We start from the raw sequence: 17,908 nt of genomic DNA, 5'->3' as shown, positions 1-17,908 counted from the left end.
GTGCCCAGCCGGGCCTCCGACGCACACGGGCATGTGCTGGAGCAAGGAGGGAGCCCAGCACCCGCGGACACTCTCGCGCCGTGGGGCCCGGAGAGGAGGTCCGGCCGAGTCCCACAGGTGGAGCACGGCGTACGTGCGGCCAGCGGCGGGTGGCATGAAGGCGCGGGTGGCTGGCTCCCGCCTGGCCCGAGGCCCGCTCCGGCTGCCGCTGGGGCTCCCGTCCCCGCTCCCGGGCGGCCTGGGCCTTCGTAGAGGTCGCCGGCGCCCTGGGCCTGAGTTCTCGGAGAGCCGGGCCACGGCCCCCTCCGGCCCCAGGGACGCGCGGACGGGACGTGGCGGCGGCTCAAGCGGGCGGAGCCGGCCGCAGCGGGAGGCGGAGCCGCAGGGGAGGAGGCGCCGGGCCGGCCGGGCACAGCCGCGGGAGGTTCTGGAAACGCCGGGAGCGGCGCGTGTCCAGGTGAGTTCCCTGCCGGCTCTGCGCCTGGGCGGCCGCGGGGCTGGGTTGCGGGCTGGGGTCGCCGGGTGGTGCGTTCTGCCCGCGCGGGGCCACGAGCTGGGGACCGAAGCCGGGGTCGCGCCGCCCGCCGCCCTCAGCGCGGTCCGGGCCGCAGCCCCGCGCCCCCGTGCTGTTTCTGCACCGGTCTGGGGTCCCGTCCCGCCGTCTGCGTCCTTCCCGAACTCCGGATGGTGAGGGCAGCAGCGGCGCCCTTCCTGCCGGTCTCCGCGGCGGCCGGGCCGGGCGGGGCTGGGAACTTGGCCGCCCCTCCCTGTCAGGCTTCCTGGGAAGGGGGGTCTGACCCCGGGGCCGCCCGCGCTCGGGGTGTGGGCGTCGGCCCAGGCCTGGCCCCGAGAGACCGCTGGATGTGAGCGAGGCCCACGCTCCTCCCTCCCGAGGACTTAGCCAGGCAGGGTCCAGTTTGGTGCCCATTGGGAGGCTGTGGGGTCGGAACCTCCCCATAGAACCTGCGCTGTTTCTCCTCAGCAGCTGCAGACACCAGTGACGACTAGTTAACCAACAATAGGCGGACCGCGCGCCCGAAACTGAGGGAGTTGCTAGCCCGGTGGGACAGCAGGACAGAAGACCCCAAAGGCCGGGCCCAGAGCAGTGCGGTGAGTGCTGTGTTGGAAGGGAGCAGGGCCGTGAGACGTGGTGGAGGACTGGATGCCTCAGGCGGGAGGACTTCCCGGAGAAGGTGGGACGTGAGCTGGAGGGGTCAGATGAAGGCTGGCAGGAGGAGACGTGGACACAGGAACAGCTTATGTGAGAGCAGACCTTGGCTGACATCATGCTCTGTGGCGCTCCAGGGGAAGAGAGGTGATGGGGAGGGAACATTTAAGGGATAGCTGCCCGTGAAACCTGTCCACACGAGCGCAGAGTGGGAGGGCAGTGCCTTGTCCTGTGAGTGCATGGAAGGTGCCCAGTGATCTTCCTGCGTCAGGCATTGCTGGGCAGCCGCTGCCAACTTCAATCTGACAGTGTAAGATGGTGCAGGAGAGCACTGGGGTCTCTCCCCAGGTTAAGCCTGTTGTCTTTTGCCTGGGTGACACCCATCAGGCATGTCCAACCTGCAGCCTGCAGGCCCCAAGTTGATTACGTGAGGCCTTTTTTGCCTATCTGTGGTGGTAGATACCTTGAAAGTTATGCAGTTGACTCTTTTTTTTTGGCTCAACTTTGGTTAGTATTTGTGTATTTAAGATGTGGTCTAAGATAATTCTAGTGTGGTGCAGAGAAGCCAAAAGGTTGAACACCCCTGACTGGGGCCTTATAGCCCCAGTTGTCTTGCAGGAGATCCTGGCCCTAAGAGGAAGGGTTAGAGGATATCATTTTGGGGCATTCTTAAATGTTCCAGACTTTGCAGAGATCCATTGTCCACCTAAGGATTTACAGGACATTTTTGCAAGCTGCTGCTCCTTCTCAGCTTGTATCACGTCTGAGACAACAGGTCCTATAATTTAGTTCTCTGTTAAATGAACCAGGATTTCCTTTGGTTTGTGCTTAAACTGCCCTGAAGTGTCCAGGGTGCAGCCTTTCTCTGTGGTTCTGAGCTTCAGGGCTCTCTGTTTGCTTCTCCCCACTCACAGAACGTTTGGGCTTTGGATTTTTTTCTTCTAGGGCATTCTTGTTCTCACACAGCCAAGAGGGTCAACCGTGTGGCCAGCCAATTAAGCCACGTAGCAAAGATGGAGTGAGTTGGCTGGGGGCCTCATTCCAAAGATGCTGTCATACTGGACCACCCTCGTTTTCTGGGAGCTCAGCAGGCAGACATGGTGACAATTAAGCTAATTGTCTATGGCTCATGATAGTCCCTTTGCTCCGTAAAGGGGTACCTGGGAGAGTGCTTACCTTGCCACTTGTTACAGCAGGTCTTCACTCATTCCTTGAGAACCTCCTGTGTGTTTGGCTTCTACGGAGGGTATGCCTGGGCTGGAATGAGGGAGGAGGTGGCTGAGGTGCTGTTCTTGCCTGTGGGTAGCTCATAATCTCTCTGAGATTACTGCTTCATACTGGCATCTGGCCAAGTGCTGGGGAGGATCCCTGGCTGTGAGTGTTCATCAAAAGGAGAGACTGTGTGGGTGCAGCTCTGTGGAATGAGTGAGGTGAGGGAATCCAGGGTCTTCTCACTTTCTGAGAAAGCCTCCTTTTTTTAGTCTGCCTTCCCATATCCTTGGAGGGACTGAGGCTGGATGTAGGGCCTTGGCCGAGGTGTGGCCACGCTGGCTGATAGTGTGCAGAGGGCTGGTGGGTGTGTTCCTGGCTCTTGGGATCTGTCAAGTGTTTAATTTTCTGCAGATGGAGTTTGGCAGGAGAAGTTGTGACGCAGGGACATGCAAGTGAGAGTTAAACTTTGAAAAAATTGCTCATATCTAGCAGTTGACTTTTGAAGTGCTCTATGGTGGGACATCCACCTATCCTAGAGCAGAGAGAGCTGGTGGGTCCCATGGTATGTGGTTTTTATGGTGGAGGTGTAGAATGAGGGATAGAAGGACAGTTTTATTCTCAGAAAGAGCAGAGGAGAGTGAAAGTCTGGACTAGACTTGTTGGAGCCCTAGATGAGAATTTTGTTCAGTTGGTGTCTTGCAGGGTAGAGGGTTAAGTATTTGGGTAGTGTGTTCTCCAGCTGAGATGGAATGTCTGAGCCTAGTCACAGTCCAGCATCTGCTCTAGACCTTTCAAGAAGTGTTTGCTAGAGTGTAGCCTGTTCTGTACCTGGCCCTCCTGAGGACCAGGGTGTGGTGGAGATCCTGAGGCCTGATATTTATAGGAGCCTAGAAAGAGCAGGTCAGAGTCACAGAAATACATGAGATCCTAGAGTATTGGTTTAGTTGCCTGCCTATTGCAAGTCCTTGTGATTGACCAGTTCCAGGGTTATCCCCTGATGGTCTGTGTGGTGCATTGCACCTGAATCCAGTCTCTCCTAAATGAAATGTTTCATCTCTTCTGGCTGTCCTGGGACATGGAGATTGCTCAATTTCTGCATTGTTTGCATCTTTACTGTCTCCTAGACTGGACCTTCTTCCTCACTCAGGAATCAGCTGACTCGGGCTGGGCAGCTGCTGCTTCAGGTCCACTGGTTTTTCTCCGGTGCCCTAGGTGCTGATGATTGGCATAAAGTGTGCCTGATGCTGGGCTACCCACTGATATCCTTTATCTCATTCAATCCTCACAGAAGCCCCATGAACACCTATTATCTCCATTATAGAGATGGAGAAACTAAGGCTCAGCAAAGTCTATAACTTGTCCAAGGTTATAAAGCCAGGAAGTGGTAGTGGAGCTGGGATTTAACTCTGGGTCTGTCTGACCCCAGGGCAGGTATACCTACCCAATAGACTGTACTGCTTTGCCCTGGGCTTGGCCAGTTGGTTATTTGTGAGTGCTGTGATGCCCGCAGTAGGTGACTGCCCACCTGAACTCAGGGCACCATGTTCCGTGTTTTCTGGGTCCATGTTGTTCTGGTGTCATCCAGCCAGGAATGTCAGCCTGCTTTGTGAACATTTGAGGTAACCCATGATAAAGTCCTGAGGCATGTGCTGCCAGGGCAAAGTATGGCACCCCTGGTTGGTAGGCCCTTGTGCTGTAAGGTAATAGATATTACTGATAGGATTGGTTGGCAGCATCCTAGAGAGTGCATTTTGGGTTTGAGTCTTAGTTCTGTCACTGATTTTCTGTCAGGTGTGTGGGAAAACCTCTCTTAGCCTCAGTTATCTGTTTTTGTTTTTGTTTTTTTGAGACAGAGTCTCACTTTGTCACCCTCAGTAGAGTGCCATGGTGTCACAGTCACAGCAACCTCCCCTCTTGGGCTTAGGCAATTCTCTTGCCTCAGCCTCCCAAGTAGCTGGGACAACAGGTGCCCGCCACAATGCCTGGCTATTTTTTGTTTCAGTTTGGCTGGGGCTGGGTTCGAACCCGCCACCCTCGGTATATGGGGCTGGTGCCCTACCCACTGAGCCACAGGCACCACCCCCTAGTTATCTGTTTTTTATATCTATGTTGTATCTGAAGTAGAGATGGTTATCTAGCTTACAAGGTTTTGGTGAGAATTAGATGGTAGAAATGAAGATTTTTGGAACATAAATAGTGGTTATCTTAGACTAGGTTCCCAGAAAACAGTGCCTGAGGCAAAGCTTAAGCACTTAATGTATTACTAAAAGGTATAATTTCAAGGCTGCCAAGGTGAAGAAAGAGAAGATTGGAAAGCAAGTTCAAGGTGATGATTTAGCAAGCTGGCCATGCTGCCATTCCAGACATCTGTGCATAAGCCTCTGTGGAAACTATGTTTGGAACAGTTTCTTATGGGAGGCCTGGAGAAAGAAAATTTTTTTTTTTTGAGACAGAGTCTTACTATGTCACCTTTGGTGGAGTGCTGTGGTATCATGGCTCACAGCAACCTCAAACTCTTGGGCTTAAGTGATTCTCTTGCCTCAGCCTCCCAAGTAGCTGGGACTACAGGTGTCTGCCACAACGCCTAGCTATTTTTTTGTTGCAGTTGTCATTGTTGTTTAGCTGACCCAGTCTGAGTTCGAACCCGCCAGCCTTGGTGTATGTGGCCAGCGCCGTAACCACTGTGCTATGGGCACTGAGCTGAGAAAGACATTTTTTGCAGATCTTTCATCTTCTGCCCTTCTTTGGTCAGAGTTGCCTCATGAAGAGTTAACCATCCCCTTTCTCCTTGATTGTACTACTTGGCCCTTTGGCCGCTGGGGAGGGCAGTGTGGTACTACCCTGGAGTCTGGAAGTCATGGGAGGACCAGAGCTTCCGGCAAGGCCTGCACAGTCTCTACTGGGCTGAGGTACAGCAGGTGGCCTGGGGCCTGGGAGCCGGGTGAGAACAGGACAGTACCAGGCAGTACATAGATGCATCCAGCAGAGTGGTGTATGGATTTAGTTTTTGTGTTTAAGCTCTTCTTATGAGTTAGTCTTACCCAGACTATCAAGTCGCTGCCAAGACCATGACTAAAAACACACCCTGGCTTTTCCATGTTGACTTTAACTGCTATTTCACTGTTTGGGCACTGAAGCAAGAGACTTTGTGATGTTGATGGTACCTCTGTGGGGACTGGAAGTCAGCATGTTTGGGTACCAGATAGAGAAAGTGTAAGGGTAGGTGTGGATGAACATCTGGGCTTTGTTAGGTTCTTGGTGAAGGAAAATATTTCTCACACTAAGTCTTTGAGTTGTGAGAGGCTGATGCAGAAGGTAGCAGGGCCAGGTTGCACAGAGTCACAAGGGCCTGTGGCTAAGGAGGCCTAAGGAGTTCGGACTTTATCCTGTGGAGTGGAGAGCCACAGGGGGCCTTCTGTAACCCATACTAGCATTGGCCACTTTATAGAGCAGTGGTGGGAGGGAAGACAGATGAAATGTGGTAAGGACAGTGTGGTGGGGGCCGGATGACTGCTGGAGGATTAGGGTGGATCAGATCAGTGTGATGGCTGACGAGTGACATCAGGTAAGGAGCATAGGGTGCCTCTCTTCCTTGTGATGTGAGCCATGACAGCAGCTGTGAGCCTGAGAGGACATCCATGGGCTTTGGTGGGTCAGCTCCTCGTAGGTTGAGCGCGCAGGTCTTCTCAGCTTTGTCACCCTGCAGTTGGTCACAGACTGCAGTGGGGCCCTGGGAGCCCTGTTCAGGCATTTTTTGCCCTTTCACAGAAGGCAGGCAGCTTCTTGTTCAATGCCAAGCAAGACCTGTTTGTTCTCAGCAAGCCCATGTTCTGTCTCTAGGCTGTTAAATACATTGCTAAAACTCAAGCTGTTCCATTTGGGTTACAGCTGGGAGCTTGGCAGAGGGTCCTGCCTGATGAGGTAAGGGGAGAAGCTAAGAACGCTGCTGGTTTGCAGCTGGAAGTGTGTTTCCATGGCTGTTTGGCCAGGTTGTAAATGTCCTTTCCAAAGAGCAGGCTTCATGGGGACCTCTGGTTGTATGTCTTGGAATTTCTCTGTGCTTAGAAACAATGCCAGTTGCCTGGTGGGTGAATCACTGTCACTAGGTTTTTGGCAGGCTGGGCAGGACCTCTCTGTGGGGGTCCAACTCTGGGGCTGCCAGGACCTCTGAGGAGTCTGTTTGAGACATGCCAGCTTTGTTTCCTTTATGCTTTAAGGGTATTATAAAATATTTTATAAATTTCCTTGTAGAAAGATTAGAAAAACAAATAAACCTAGAAAGAAAAATAAAGTCACCAAGATACAACTAGATGTACAACTCTTTTCTTGGATATATAATATGTATATATACACAGATTAATTTTTTTACAAAAATGGAATTATAGAATACATATCGCTTGCAGCTGCTTTTCTCACTTATCTATAGATACCTCTTTGATCGCTCCATGTTTATACACATTTATCCTTACATGCCCTGGAATGACCTATTATATGGAAAAATATAAAATCTTCTGTTGCGGGTGGCGCCTGTGGCTCAGTTGGTAGGGCGCCAGCCCCATATACTGAGGGTGGTGGGTTCAAACCCGGCCCCGGCTGAACTGCAACCAAAAAATAGCTGGGCGTTGTGGAGGGCGCCTGTAGTCCCAGCTACTTGGGAGGCTGAGGCAAGAGAATCACTTAAGCCCAGGAGTTGGAGGTTGCTGTGAGCTGTGTGATGCCATGGCACTCTACCGAGGGCCATAAAGTGAGACTCTGTCTCTACAAAAAAAAAAAAAAGAAAAATCTTCTGTTGCTGTAGTTTGCTAATTTGAACAAGTCTGTGGTGAAGTATTATTTATTGTATATCTGATGTTGGACAAACATTGTTCTGAACTTTGGGAATACATTCCAGATATGTAGTAAAACTTAATACTGTTTTCTGCTCAGGCTTGGTGCCATTTTGTTCCCCATAGAAGGGAGTCTGACATTGTCCATACCCAGACCTATTCTGCACTGGAAGGCTTTTGGCAGCGCTGGACACTTTGTGGGAGCAGTGGGCTGGAACACATAGTCTTGCCTACTCTGTTGTAAGCAAGCTCGGTGCAGATATCAGATGGGGTAGAAGTTGACCTTTCCCATGTTCTGGGGCACAGTCCTACCTGTATGCTGCCTTCTCCAAACTTGGCTCTAATTAGATGGCCTTTGGTATGCAGCCTTTTGAGTTCAGGGGTACAGGATCATGAGAAATGGGTGGGACTCCAAGATACCCTTGCCTGAGATGGAAGGGTCGATGTGGCAGTCTGGCAGCTGCTTGGGGGTGCCGCACTTTTTGGGCCAGCAGAGTCGTCATCCCCCTCTCTTGCCAGAGAAGGACTTTGCAGACTCTTGGTAAGTCATTTCCCAATACCCCAGTCTGTGATTCTTTGAGGCTCTGCCTCCAGACAACACATTCCAGAGAAATTACAGCTAGTATTCATGTAATGAAGAAACCTGGTTGCTTTCTCCTGAGTACTGTCTGAGGTATGGCCATGGATGGTATGAGCAAAGTTATTTGAAAGGAATAGAGAGGCTTACCTTTTTGTATTTCCTTTGTTTGCTTGTAGTAAATTTCCATTTGAGCACTCCAGTGGGATTTGGCTGAAGTAGAGCAGGAAGAGGAAAGACTGGCAGAGCTGGGATACAGATGGGTGCCGGTCTTCCAGGACAATCTGGACTGCACAACTGAGCTGGAGATGATGTCTGGAGTTTCTGTTGTGTGCTGAGCTTGCCTCAGCTTGTGCCTGCTGCCCTCAGGGCTGGGTCTGCCTATTTCTAAGCTTATGAGAACACAGCAGCTGGCCTTTTCATGTCAGCAGCCCAGCCTGAGCTTTTGGCCATGTGTAGCTGATTTATTTTTATATCCTGAGTGCCTAGCTCAGTGCCTGGCATGGGTCTTCTGTAAATATTTGTGAATGAGTCGGGGACTGGCCAGTGAGGACAATGTCTGCCAAGAAACCTCACTACAGGAAGAGCAGTGTCTGCCCAGGAGCACCACCCCTGACGGCTCACTCTCTCTAGCAGACACAGATTGACGGGGTTCAGCGCTATTCCTCTCTGGCTACCTTTTGTGTACCTCAATTTGGGGTTGGGTCCCCTGGGGCGTATCATGTCAAATTCTCTGTCGTCATCTCTCCTGTACTATTACCTCCTTGTAGGCAGAGGCTGACTCCCCAGATCCTGGCACTGTGTTGGCACGTGTGTTGGAAGGTAAGATAGAAACAAATGGCAATTTGTGAACTGAGAAGAAAGTGGGCCAGAATTTTGGACTAACAGATGATTGGAACCAGAGCTGACTATACCCTACCATGATTTGGCCCTCTCATGGTGCAGGTGGTTGCCAGGAATTGAGAGGATGCGCCCTGTACATAGGGCATATGGCCTCCCAGAGCAGGGACCAGAATTGAGTATGTATCACTGGTTCCACACTCTGTGTTCTTTTTGCTGGTGATTCTGAATGTCCTCCTTAGCTTCTGTGTACTGGGTGAGGATTTTTGCATGTGTGAATGTGTGTGTATATATGCACATGTGTATGTGTCTTTTAACCTAAATTGCTCTTCCTTACTATGTTGATCCAGTGAATGTCACTGACTATCTTGCAGACCATGTTCCCTGTGATCATGAAGCTCCAGGGGTCCATGTTGCTGATGGCCTGGTTTGGTGTTCTGAGTAGCGTGCAGGCTGAATTCTTCACCTCTGTTGGTATGTGCCAACAGAACTGTCATCTTCCTGACCATACCTTAGCTCAAATGCCAGGGGATGTCACTGCCTGATGCTTATTCTCATTCAGAATGGGATGCCTTTATCCACTGGTTTTGACCAGCTCTGGAGTGAGTGGAGCTTGCAGAATTGCTGTTTTCCCTGCTGAGATGCTGATGATGTGGATAATTTGGGAGCCAACTCGGAATTAGGTCCTTCTCCCTGGGAAACACAGGCTGCACTTGGCCTCTCTGGCCTTTTTGACCTCTCTGCCCCTAGACAACAGAGTGGTTCTGAGCAGCAGACCCTGTGTCCTGACGATGCAGCTCTTCTCTGATCTGAAGATTGAAAGCTTTTTTCCATGTGATGAGCCCCCAGTGACATGACCATCTGGGTAACAGTGGGCTGCTTCTTGAGTGTCCCCCAGTGCACTTATCCCAAACATCCCCCTGGTGCATTTGCCTCTCTCTTCCTGAAGTTGGGGGCCAGGACCATGTGAATGCTCAGAGCCTCCTTAACCCCAAGTCTCCACGACCCCCAGAGAGGTGACATGCTCTTGGCTTGGGGGACTTGCTTCTACACTGGTATTCTGTGCCCTAAGGGAGGGGCCTAGACAGCCCTCATTCATTTCTTATGGGCTCTTTCTTCTTTACCTTGCAGGACACATGACTGACCTGATTTATGCAGAGAAGGACCTGGTGCAGTCTCTAAAAGAGTACATCCTTGTGGAGGAAGCCAAGCTCTCCAAGATTAAGAGGTATCCAGTGTCCCGAGTCCTAATACCCACCCTGAGTCAGCTTTTTTCCACTCTTCCTCCAAAGGAAGCCATTCAGGGTGCTTGTAAGGGGAAGCCCTTGAGAGGGTGGTGTGGAGCTGGCCTGGAGTTACTTCATGCCAGTCCTCCACCGTAGCCAAGTACCTGGTACATGCACTAAGGAGTCAGTTTTTTTTTTCCTATTATAAGACCTTTATGCTTAAATTGGGCTTCCCAGTTCTTATCTAGATTAATGGATATCTGGGAGTTATTATACCCATTTTTTATTACCTCTTGATGGAAAGGGTGCTGGATCTCACCAGAGAAATTAACATAGGTCAAGACCCATGCGGGTGGCCATGTTAGTCTTCCTGGTCCTCTGGTTCCATAGCTGGGCCAACAAGATGGAAGCCCTGACCAGCAAGTCGGCTGCTGACCCTGAGGGCTATCTGGCTCACCCTGTGAATGCCTACAAACTGGTGAAGAGGCTCAATACAGACTGGCCTGCACTGGAAGACCTTGTCCTGCAGGACTCAGCTGCAGGTGAGGGATAGTGAACAGATGCTTGAGTGAGGCCCTATATTTGCGTGTTTAAGCCTGGGTGTTGCATCTAAGCCTGTCTTGGGTTGGTGGGCAAGTGCTGTGTAAAAAGAGGTCTTAGATTCTCTCCCTTCTCTGTGGGAACCTGGCAATTGGCTATCCTTGTTGTTTATTTTTTTGTTTGTTTTTTGAGACAGGTCTCACTCTGATGCCTGGGCTAGAGTGTAGCTTGTCATCATAGGTCACTGCAACTTCAAACTCCTAGGCTCAAGTGATTCTTCTGTCTTGCCTCCCAAATAGCTAAGACCACCTGTGGCACTGTGCTAGGCTAATTTTTCTATTTTTAGTAGAGATGGGTTCTTGCTGTTGTTCAAGCTGGTCTCAGACACCTGAGCTCAAGTGATCCTCCTGCCTTGGCCTCCTCCCAAAGTGCCAGGATTACAAGTGTGAGCAACTGCTCCCAGCTATCTAATTATACTGTAGAAATATATGTATTTATGCAAAGTTAGAAAACAAAAAAAATTCACATAAGAAAATTATAATTCTTATTTCAATTGCCCAGTGATATATACTACTAAATACAGTTTTTCTGCATATGCATATACATTAAAAAAAAAAAAAAGGAACCATACCTGCATACCTGGGGATGCAAACTCATTTGCTTCAAAGGGAGAAAATCAATTAATAAAAAATGAATCAAGTGGGCTGGGTGGTGGGACCAAGGCAAACTGGCCCCAAATGGCCTAGATGAGCATAGGCCTCTAAATTCATTTCTTTCATATCTTTTACAAGTACATCATGTCTGTTGGTGGATTTGTGACATAAGCATAAGCTCTTTTCCTCAATTTCCCAGCCTTTCCACATGGCATTCAGTGTTCTTCTGCTACTTGATTTTAATGATTGGACAGTATTGTGTCAAACTTGGCAAATCATTGGGCATGGGATTATTTCTAAATTATCGGCAATTTTTTACATATTTGTGCATACCTCTGATTATTTTTTTAAAGATAAATTCCTAGAAGTGAAATTTACAGATTAGAATATGAACTTTTTAAAAAAAATTTTTTTTAACTCTCTTATTTACTTTATTTTATTATTATTATCTTTTGGAGGGGGTTGCAGTTTGGCCAGGGCTCGGTTTGAACCCGCCACCCTCAGTATATGGGACTGCTGCCCTACTCACTGAGCCACAGGTGCCACCCTAGAATATGGTCTTTCTTAAAGCTTTTAACTGTGTTTGGTGTTTTTACTGTGTTAGTACTTTCCTGTGCTCTACCACTTTCCTCTCAACAAGATTTGCTGGTTGAGCTCACTGGACTCAGTGACCACCCTTCTTTTTTTTTTTTTTTTTTTTTTTTTAAAGTTCTCTGATTATGAATAGCCTTTAATTCAAATTAATCTTTATACCAAGGAATAATATTTTGGGGTGAAATTTTCTTAGCTCCTTCAACAATATCCAGTTGATTGACAGGGACAGCTGATCCTCAGTCCCACCCCCAGATCCCACCATTAACCTTAAAGTAGAGGATGAGGAACTGGAATTTTTGATTGACACTGGTGTGACATTTCCTATCATTTGATCAGAAGAATTATCTCTACCTCTCACCTTTGATTCTATTCAAGCTAATGGAGTCTCTCGACAACCTATTTCATTATCTCTGAGGTTACTCCTATATCTCTAGGTCCTCTTAAAACTCACCATGCTTTTCCAATATCTGATTCTTCAGCAGCAAGCATTTTTGATAGAGACCTGTTATGTAAATTGAATGCTGCCTTATAATGTAATAAAAATAGTATTTTTATTTTTCTGCCCTCAGATGAAACTCCAAACTTCTTACTGTCTTTAATGGAAACCCATTCTGACTTAATTCCCTTAATGAGACTGTTCTAGAGGGTGTCCCACACAGTCTTTGGGTAAAACCTGTAAATAATATCTGACAAATACTCAGTGCAGACCTGTAAGCCTTTCCTTAAAAAACAAACAAACAAAAAATCTTTTCCCTCAGTAGCTGAATATCTTCTCTCAGGAAATGCAGTATGAGAACTGACACCTATAATAGACTCCCTTTTACAGCAGAAAGGATTCATTTTTAACACCTCACCATGTAACATCCCAATTCTACCAGTGAAAAAGGAAGGAAAAAATTGATTCAGATGGGAATCGAATCTATCCATTTGTACAAGATCTGAGAGCCATAAACTCCTTTATAATCCCTATACACTCTGCTGTACCAAACCTATAATTCTTTTTTTTTTTTTCTTTTTTTTTTATTGTGGGGATTCATTGAGGGTACAATAAGCCAGTTACCACCCTTCTTTTTTAAAGAGACAGGGTCTTGCTCTGTTACCCAGGCTAGAGTACAATGGCTATTCAGAGGTGCAGTCATAGAGCACTACAGCCTTGAACTCCTGAGCTCAAGCAATGCTCCTGCCTTGCCCTCCTGAGAGGCTGGGACTACAGGCATGCCCTTGGCTCCTCACTGCCTTTTTTCCCCCCCCCGAGTTGCAAGTGCTGATTAACTTCAGACTGGCTGTCTCTCTGGCTGAGACATTTTAGTCCATGTGGCCAGACTGAATTGAGCTTGGGGGTAGAGTGGCCTCCGGGGAGGGATTGGTAAGCTCAGTCAGGCTGGAGCTGTGCCCAGTGAGTTCAGTGCCTCCAGACACCATGGCTGCCTTTCCCGGATCCGTGCTTCCCAGCCTGGGCCTATAGTTTAGAATGGGCTGTGCTGCAGTAGTCTAATCCTGCCCATGTGCCTACTCTTCAGTGTTGTTCTCCCTCACACACTCCAACCCCAAATCAAATCTGAAGCCTTTAGAAAACCTTATAATTACCTGGAAAGAGATAGAACAGGCCCAGAGAGCAATAGGTTATTTTCATCTGTGATTTTGAGTTCTTGCCCCTGAAATGAATGGGGCATGCTGACAGTGTGGCTTTTTCTGGAGGCATGTTTTCTTTTTCCTAGATTCTAAACTTGTTAGAGTCCCAGATCATGCAGCTGTGAGGAAGACAGAGTTGTGACTTCTTGGTCCCTGGGTCCAACTGGCTAACAGTGGATGTTTGGGCCTGAATTCCTGAGAGGTGGTGGTAATGGGTATTGCTGCTCTTGGGAAGAGGCTAGGGAAGGAATGGCCTTGAAGTTCCCCCTCAGCTCACAGGCAGAATCAAAGGCCCTGAGACAGCATGGGGTGGTGGCCACCTGAAGTCCTGGGATTGTAGAAGGTGCATATCTTACTTCACAGCCAGGGCTTGCATCCTAGAAAAGTACTCCAGTGGCTGTGGGCTCTCCCAGACTCTAGGTTGTAGTCTTGAGCACCATGATTGGGGAGGTCATGACCTAAACTCATTGTAGGTCTGAATGGTGGGAGTGCCCTACACAGCAGAACAAAGCCCATTGTGGTCTCTCGGGGGACCATGCTGGGCTGGTATAGTCCTACCTTGGTGCCTGGCCTGGCCAGATGGTCCCTGAGCTGGTAATCTGAGGGTCAAGGACAGTTCCAAACACTTCCAGTACTGTCACCATCACCCTCCTGGACTGTGGTCAGTAATGAGGCTGGCTGGGCTCCATGAACTGATTGCCTTTGTCCTTTGGGCTCCTCATCCTGAGATGTGGGCTGGAAGTCCGGATTTACTGGCAAGCTCAATAATCCTGTATTAAAGTTTTCCATGGGATTCATTTTCCACTGAGTGGTTGATAAATCCTCCTTGAGTTCATCATTGCCCCTCTGAGTTGTCGCTCCATCCTCCTTTCCTTCTGTCTCCACCAGGTCTGCCTGAGTGCTCTGGAGCCAAGACTTCTAGACTCCCAAATGTTAACCAATGTAGGGGCTGTCTCTGTTCAGTTCCAAATGAGCAGCACAGGCAGTAGGTACAGTGAGGAATAGGAAGGATGTCTCCCTGGACTAGAGCCATCAGAGAGGACTTTCTGGTGGAAGGGAAAACCACCTTTGAGGGAAGGGTCAGGAATGTGCCACTAGCCAGAGACTTTCCTAGCAGCTGCCTTTTTGGTTCCAGGTAGAATTCTTCCCTGGATCAGGGCTCACTCCTGTTCTCGCTCTTGTTTGGAAGGTTTCATCGCCAACCTCTCAGTGCAGCGGCAGTTCTTTCCTACTGATGAGGACGAGATGGGGGCTGCCAAAGCCCTGATGAGACTGCAGGACACATACAGGCTGGACCCAGACACAATTTCCAGAGGGGAGCTTCCAGGTAATTCACCGCTCCATTCTTTGCCTCCAGCATGTGTCTCTTCCATGAATAGGCAGGTTGGAGCCACCACCAACTTATGATCTCTACGCTCAGGTGCACTGTCACCCCTGGTGGTGATCCTGTTGTGGGTTTCCAGTTGGTGCCAGTCTTCCATTCCCGTGACAGCCACCTCCCTCTGCTAGTTAGCATTATTAGCTGAGGCCCTCTCTTCCTGTGAGTCAGGGAAAGCTGAGGCTGCTGCTCAGGACCCCCTCTGCCTCTGCCCCCAGAGGGCCACACAGCTCTACATCCAGACCCACTTCCATCTCCTACCTTCCAGTTTCCTTTTGTCCAAGGCTGCTCTCTGGATTCTCTGCCCTGTGTCCTTCATCCCCTTGGTTACAATCTCTGTCCATCTCTCTGGGCTCTCCCTCTCTGCTCACACCCAGGCTCTGTTCTTGTTCATTGTACGGACGTGCCTCCCTTAGGACTCCAGGCTCTTGTGAGTCTCTGCTGTGGATCCGTGTCTTCTCCCCTCCTGGTTGGACTACTGGATAGAGTAATCTACGCTCCCTCTCTGCTTCCCGTGCACTCCCCATCCCATAGTGTCTGTTCACTGATCCCTCACCAAAATCTTCGGACCTGTAGATTGTCCGTCTCTCACGTCTTCTGTACTTATCTGCCACTCCAGCCTCACAATCACTTCTTTCTCAATTGGATTATTGCAATAATGGACTTGCCTCATACCTCTAGCTCATTCCTTAAAACCATCTTCCATGTGGTCTTCAGCACACATCTGTTCACATGAGTTCCTGCTCCCAGCACTTAACTTTCAGAGCGAAACCCAAACTCTTCCTGTGTGTGGTCTTTAAAGTCCTGCACAACCCCATTTCCCTGGCCTCCTAACACCTTGTACTCAGCTTTCCCATCACTCAGCTCCTTTGTCCACCCCACTGCCTCTGCAGGAACACCTTTGCTCACATCAGCTGGGCTGCTCCATGTCTCAGTGCCCTTCAGCCCTCAGCCGTCACTCTCCAGGGAGTAGATGTTCAAGTTGGCTTCTGGGGTGGATGCTGAGTGCCGTGGAGCCATTCTTAATGTTCTTGGCATGTGGGAAATGTATTGATAATAGCTTCTGGTCATTAGCATCTTGAGGATCATAGGAGACTTCTTCCTATGTCATCTCCTCAAGTTCTTGGTGCGGTTCTCTAAAACTGAGGGTGTTATCTCTATTTAGAGGTAGGGGCTAAGATTTGGAGAGGCTAGGTAACGTGCCTGTAGTCACACAGCTGGTGGTGCCATGGTGAGGCCCACACAGACCTAGCTTTGTGTGGCTCCAGCCCCCTTCAGTCAGCTGTGGTATCCTGCCTCTGTCAGTGCAGGTTCCTGGGCTCACAGGGCTGCAGGAGATCTGTGGAGAAGCGAAAGGGCCCCAGAAACCTCTTAATCCCTGGCCTGCCTATGAACTCCATCTTGTGTTTATTCTTCCCGACTTCCTATCTGACATTGTTGGTTCCTGAGCCACTAGGGTGAGCAGATCTTGGTCTCTGAAGCAGCCAGCCTACAGCAACAGAACTTTCATTCCCGAAAGAGGCCCATTTTGAATGTGAGGCAGAAAGAGCCCACTCTGAGGCAGTTCTTTGATGTCAGCCATGCCCAGATTGCTATTAGCAGTGTTGTGGGGAGACTCGCGTTTTCTAGGTAGAGTCACAGCCCCTCCTTGCTCTCCACAGGATCTGCTTTTTCACTGTTCTCTGAGGAATACACATTAGTCCAACCCAACTGAGTCCACCTGTAATCCTCCATCTCCCTAAAGCTGCCACTTGTTATTGGCTTGAAACTGTCTTCTTGGTTGCTTTCCAGCACTCCACCTGTGACACATGACCCATGGTCCCAAGACTTGCAGAGCTGCTCCCACTCCCTCTCTTCTTCTGTCTCTTATTTCTTTCTCAATGTTTCTTACTCTCTGTCCTTTCTGGGAAGGTTCCCGCTATAGCCCTAGCCTTAGCCACCTTCTCCCTTATATCCTCAGTCTTCCCATGATTATCTTCATCCGTGGCTTAGCTGTCACCTGAATTGTGTTTTTTATATTCAACTAATTTTTCTTTTTTATTTTTTGTATTAAGTCACAAACACATAGATCATGTATACATAATATTCAGCTATTTTTTCTATCCTATGGTGTCCAATCTTTTGTTCTCCCTGTGGCACATTGGAAGAAGAGTCGTATTAGCCACGGATCAAAAATATAAACACTAATGAAAGCTGATAAGCAAAAAAATAAAAAATAAAAAAGGTCTGTACACAATTTTCATGATATCCAACCCCACAGATAAGCAAAACAGGCCTCAAATTATTGCAATACCTCTGCAGACTCATGTGCAGCTGCCCACCAGACATCTTCTTTGTGGCCCACAGGGCCTTCATACCCTTCCTCAACACTACTTCTTGGTGGGCTTCCTGGGTTCCCCCATAATGAGGTCACTTTCCACATAGGAGAAGGAGAGTCTAAGGCTAGGAGATTGGCTGTGAACCCCATCCCGGACCAGGGCTGATCTGTCTGTGCTCACCATGGCAATGGCCCTTTAGGGTATGTTGTCTAAAGCCCGTGGGGCTCTCCTTGGATAATACTCTGTTGCAGTAGCCCAGGCTTTTCCTTAGTGGGAATTTCCCTCTCTAACCCAGACACTCTTTTCCTCTCCTGCTGTAGGAACTAAGTACCAGGCAGTGCTGAATGCAGATGACTGCTTTGGGATGGGCCGCTCGGCCTACAACGAAGGGGACTATTATCACACGGTGCTATGGATGGAGCAGGTGCTCAAGCAGCTTGATGCTGGGGAAGAGGCCACCACAACCAAGTCTCAGGTGCTGGACTACCTCAGCTACGCTGTCTTCCAGCTGGGTGACCTGCACCGTGCCCTGGAGCTCACCCGCCGCCTGCTCTCCCTCGGTAAGGGGATTCTGGTCGGGCTAGGCAGCTAGCAGAGGAGCTGTACTCTGCTGGTCACTACCTGACCTCTTTTCTGGAATTGAGTCAGTTTTCCCTGTCGTTTGGCTAGTGCCTTTCTGACTTCAGGTCTAGTCCAGGTGCCAGCTAGCTCCTTACTCACCAGTCCCAGCCTTAGTTTTTGCCCAATCACCAGTGGATACTCTCAGGCCTGTGGTACCCATGGCGCTACATGCTCCCTTTTTAAAGTAAGGACCCAGTGCTCTGGCATATCTGTACTGTGCAGGGAGGAGACTTCAATGCATCAGGAACAACTCGAGAGGCAAGTTATTTTAGGGGTTGCTGCAGTGACCGAGCTGAGGTCTAACTGTAGGACTTGTCATGGTA

General features: G+C 49.4%; 1 protein-coding gene across 8 annotated transcripts in view; it reads left to right on the top strand.

The window, feature by feature from the left end:
• Positions 1 to 332: 332 nt before the first annotated feature.
• The window catches only part of P4HA2 (prolyl 4-hydroxylase subunit alpha 2), a 43,697-nt gene continuing 26,121 nt past the window's right edge, over positions 333 to 17,908 (top strand). For 2 of the 8 annotated variants that reach the window (XM_053566938.1, XM_053566945.1), the window contains exons 1-8: positions 391 to 457; positions 983 to 1,110; positions 8,554 to 8,605; positions 8,998 to 9,097; positions 9,755 to 9,851; positions 10,240 to 10,391; positions 14,458 to 14,595; positions 17,285 to 17,524. In XM_053566938.1, the coding sequence (XP_053422913.1) occupies positions 9,001 to 9,097; positions 9,755 to 9,851; positions 10,240 to 10,391; positions 14,458 to 14,595; positions 17,285 to 17,524 (724 nt within the window). In that variant the 5' untranslated portion in view covers positions 391 to 457; positions 983 to 1,110; positions 8,554 to 8,605; positions 8,998 to 9,000. Of the gene's footprint in view, positions 458 to 508; positions 688 to 982; positions 1,111 to 7,962; positions 8,606 to 8,728; positions 8,803 to 8,997; positions 9,098 to 9,754; positions 9,852 to 10,239; positions 10,392 to 14,457; positions 14,596 to 17,284; positions 17,525 to 17,908 lie in introns of those variants that run through there. The other 6 variants (XM_053566943.1, XM_053566944.1, XM_053566939.1 and 3 more) reach the window with 6 other exon arrangements.

This window comes from Nycticebus coucang, chromosome 17, assembly GCF_027406575.1.
Source record: "Nycticebus coucang isolate mNycCou1 chromosome 17, mNycCou1.pri, whole genome shotgun sequence".
In the NCBI taxonomy this organism is placed as follows: domain Eukaryota; kingdom Metazoa; phylum Chordata; class Mammalia; order Primates; family Lorisidae; genus Nycticebus; species Nycticebus coucang.
This window is presented reverse-complemented; position numbering and strand designations above follow the sequence as displayed.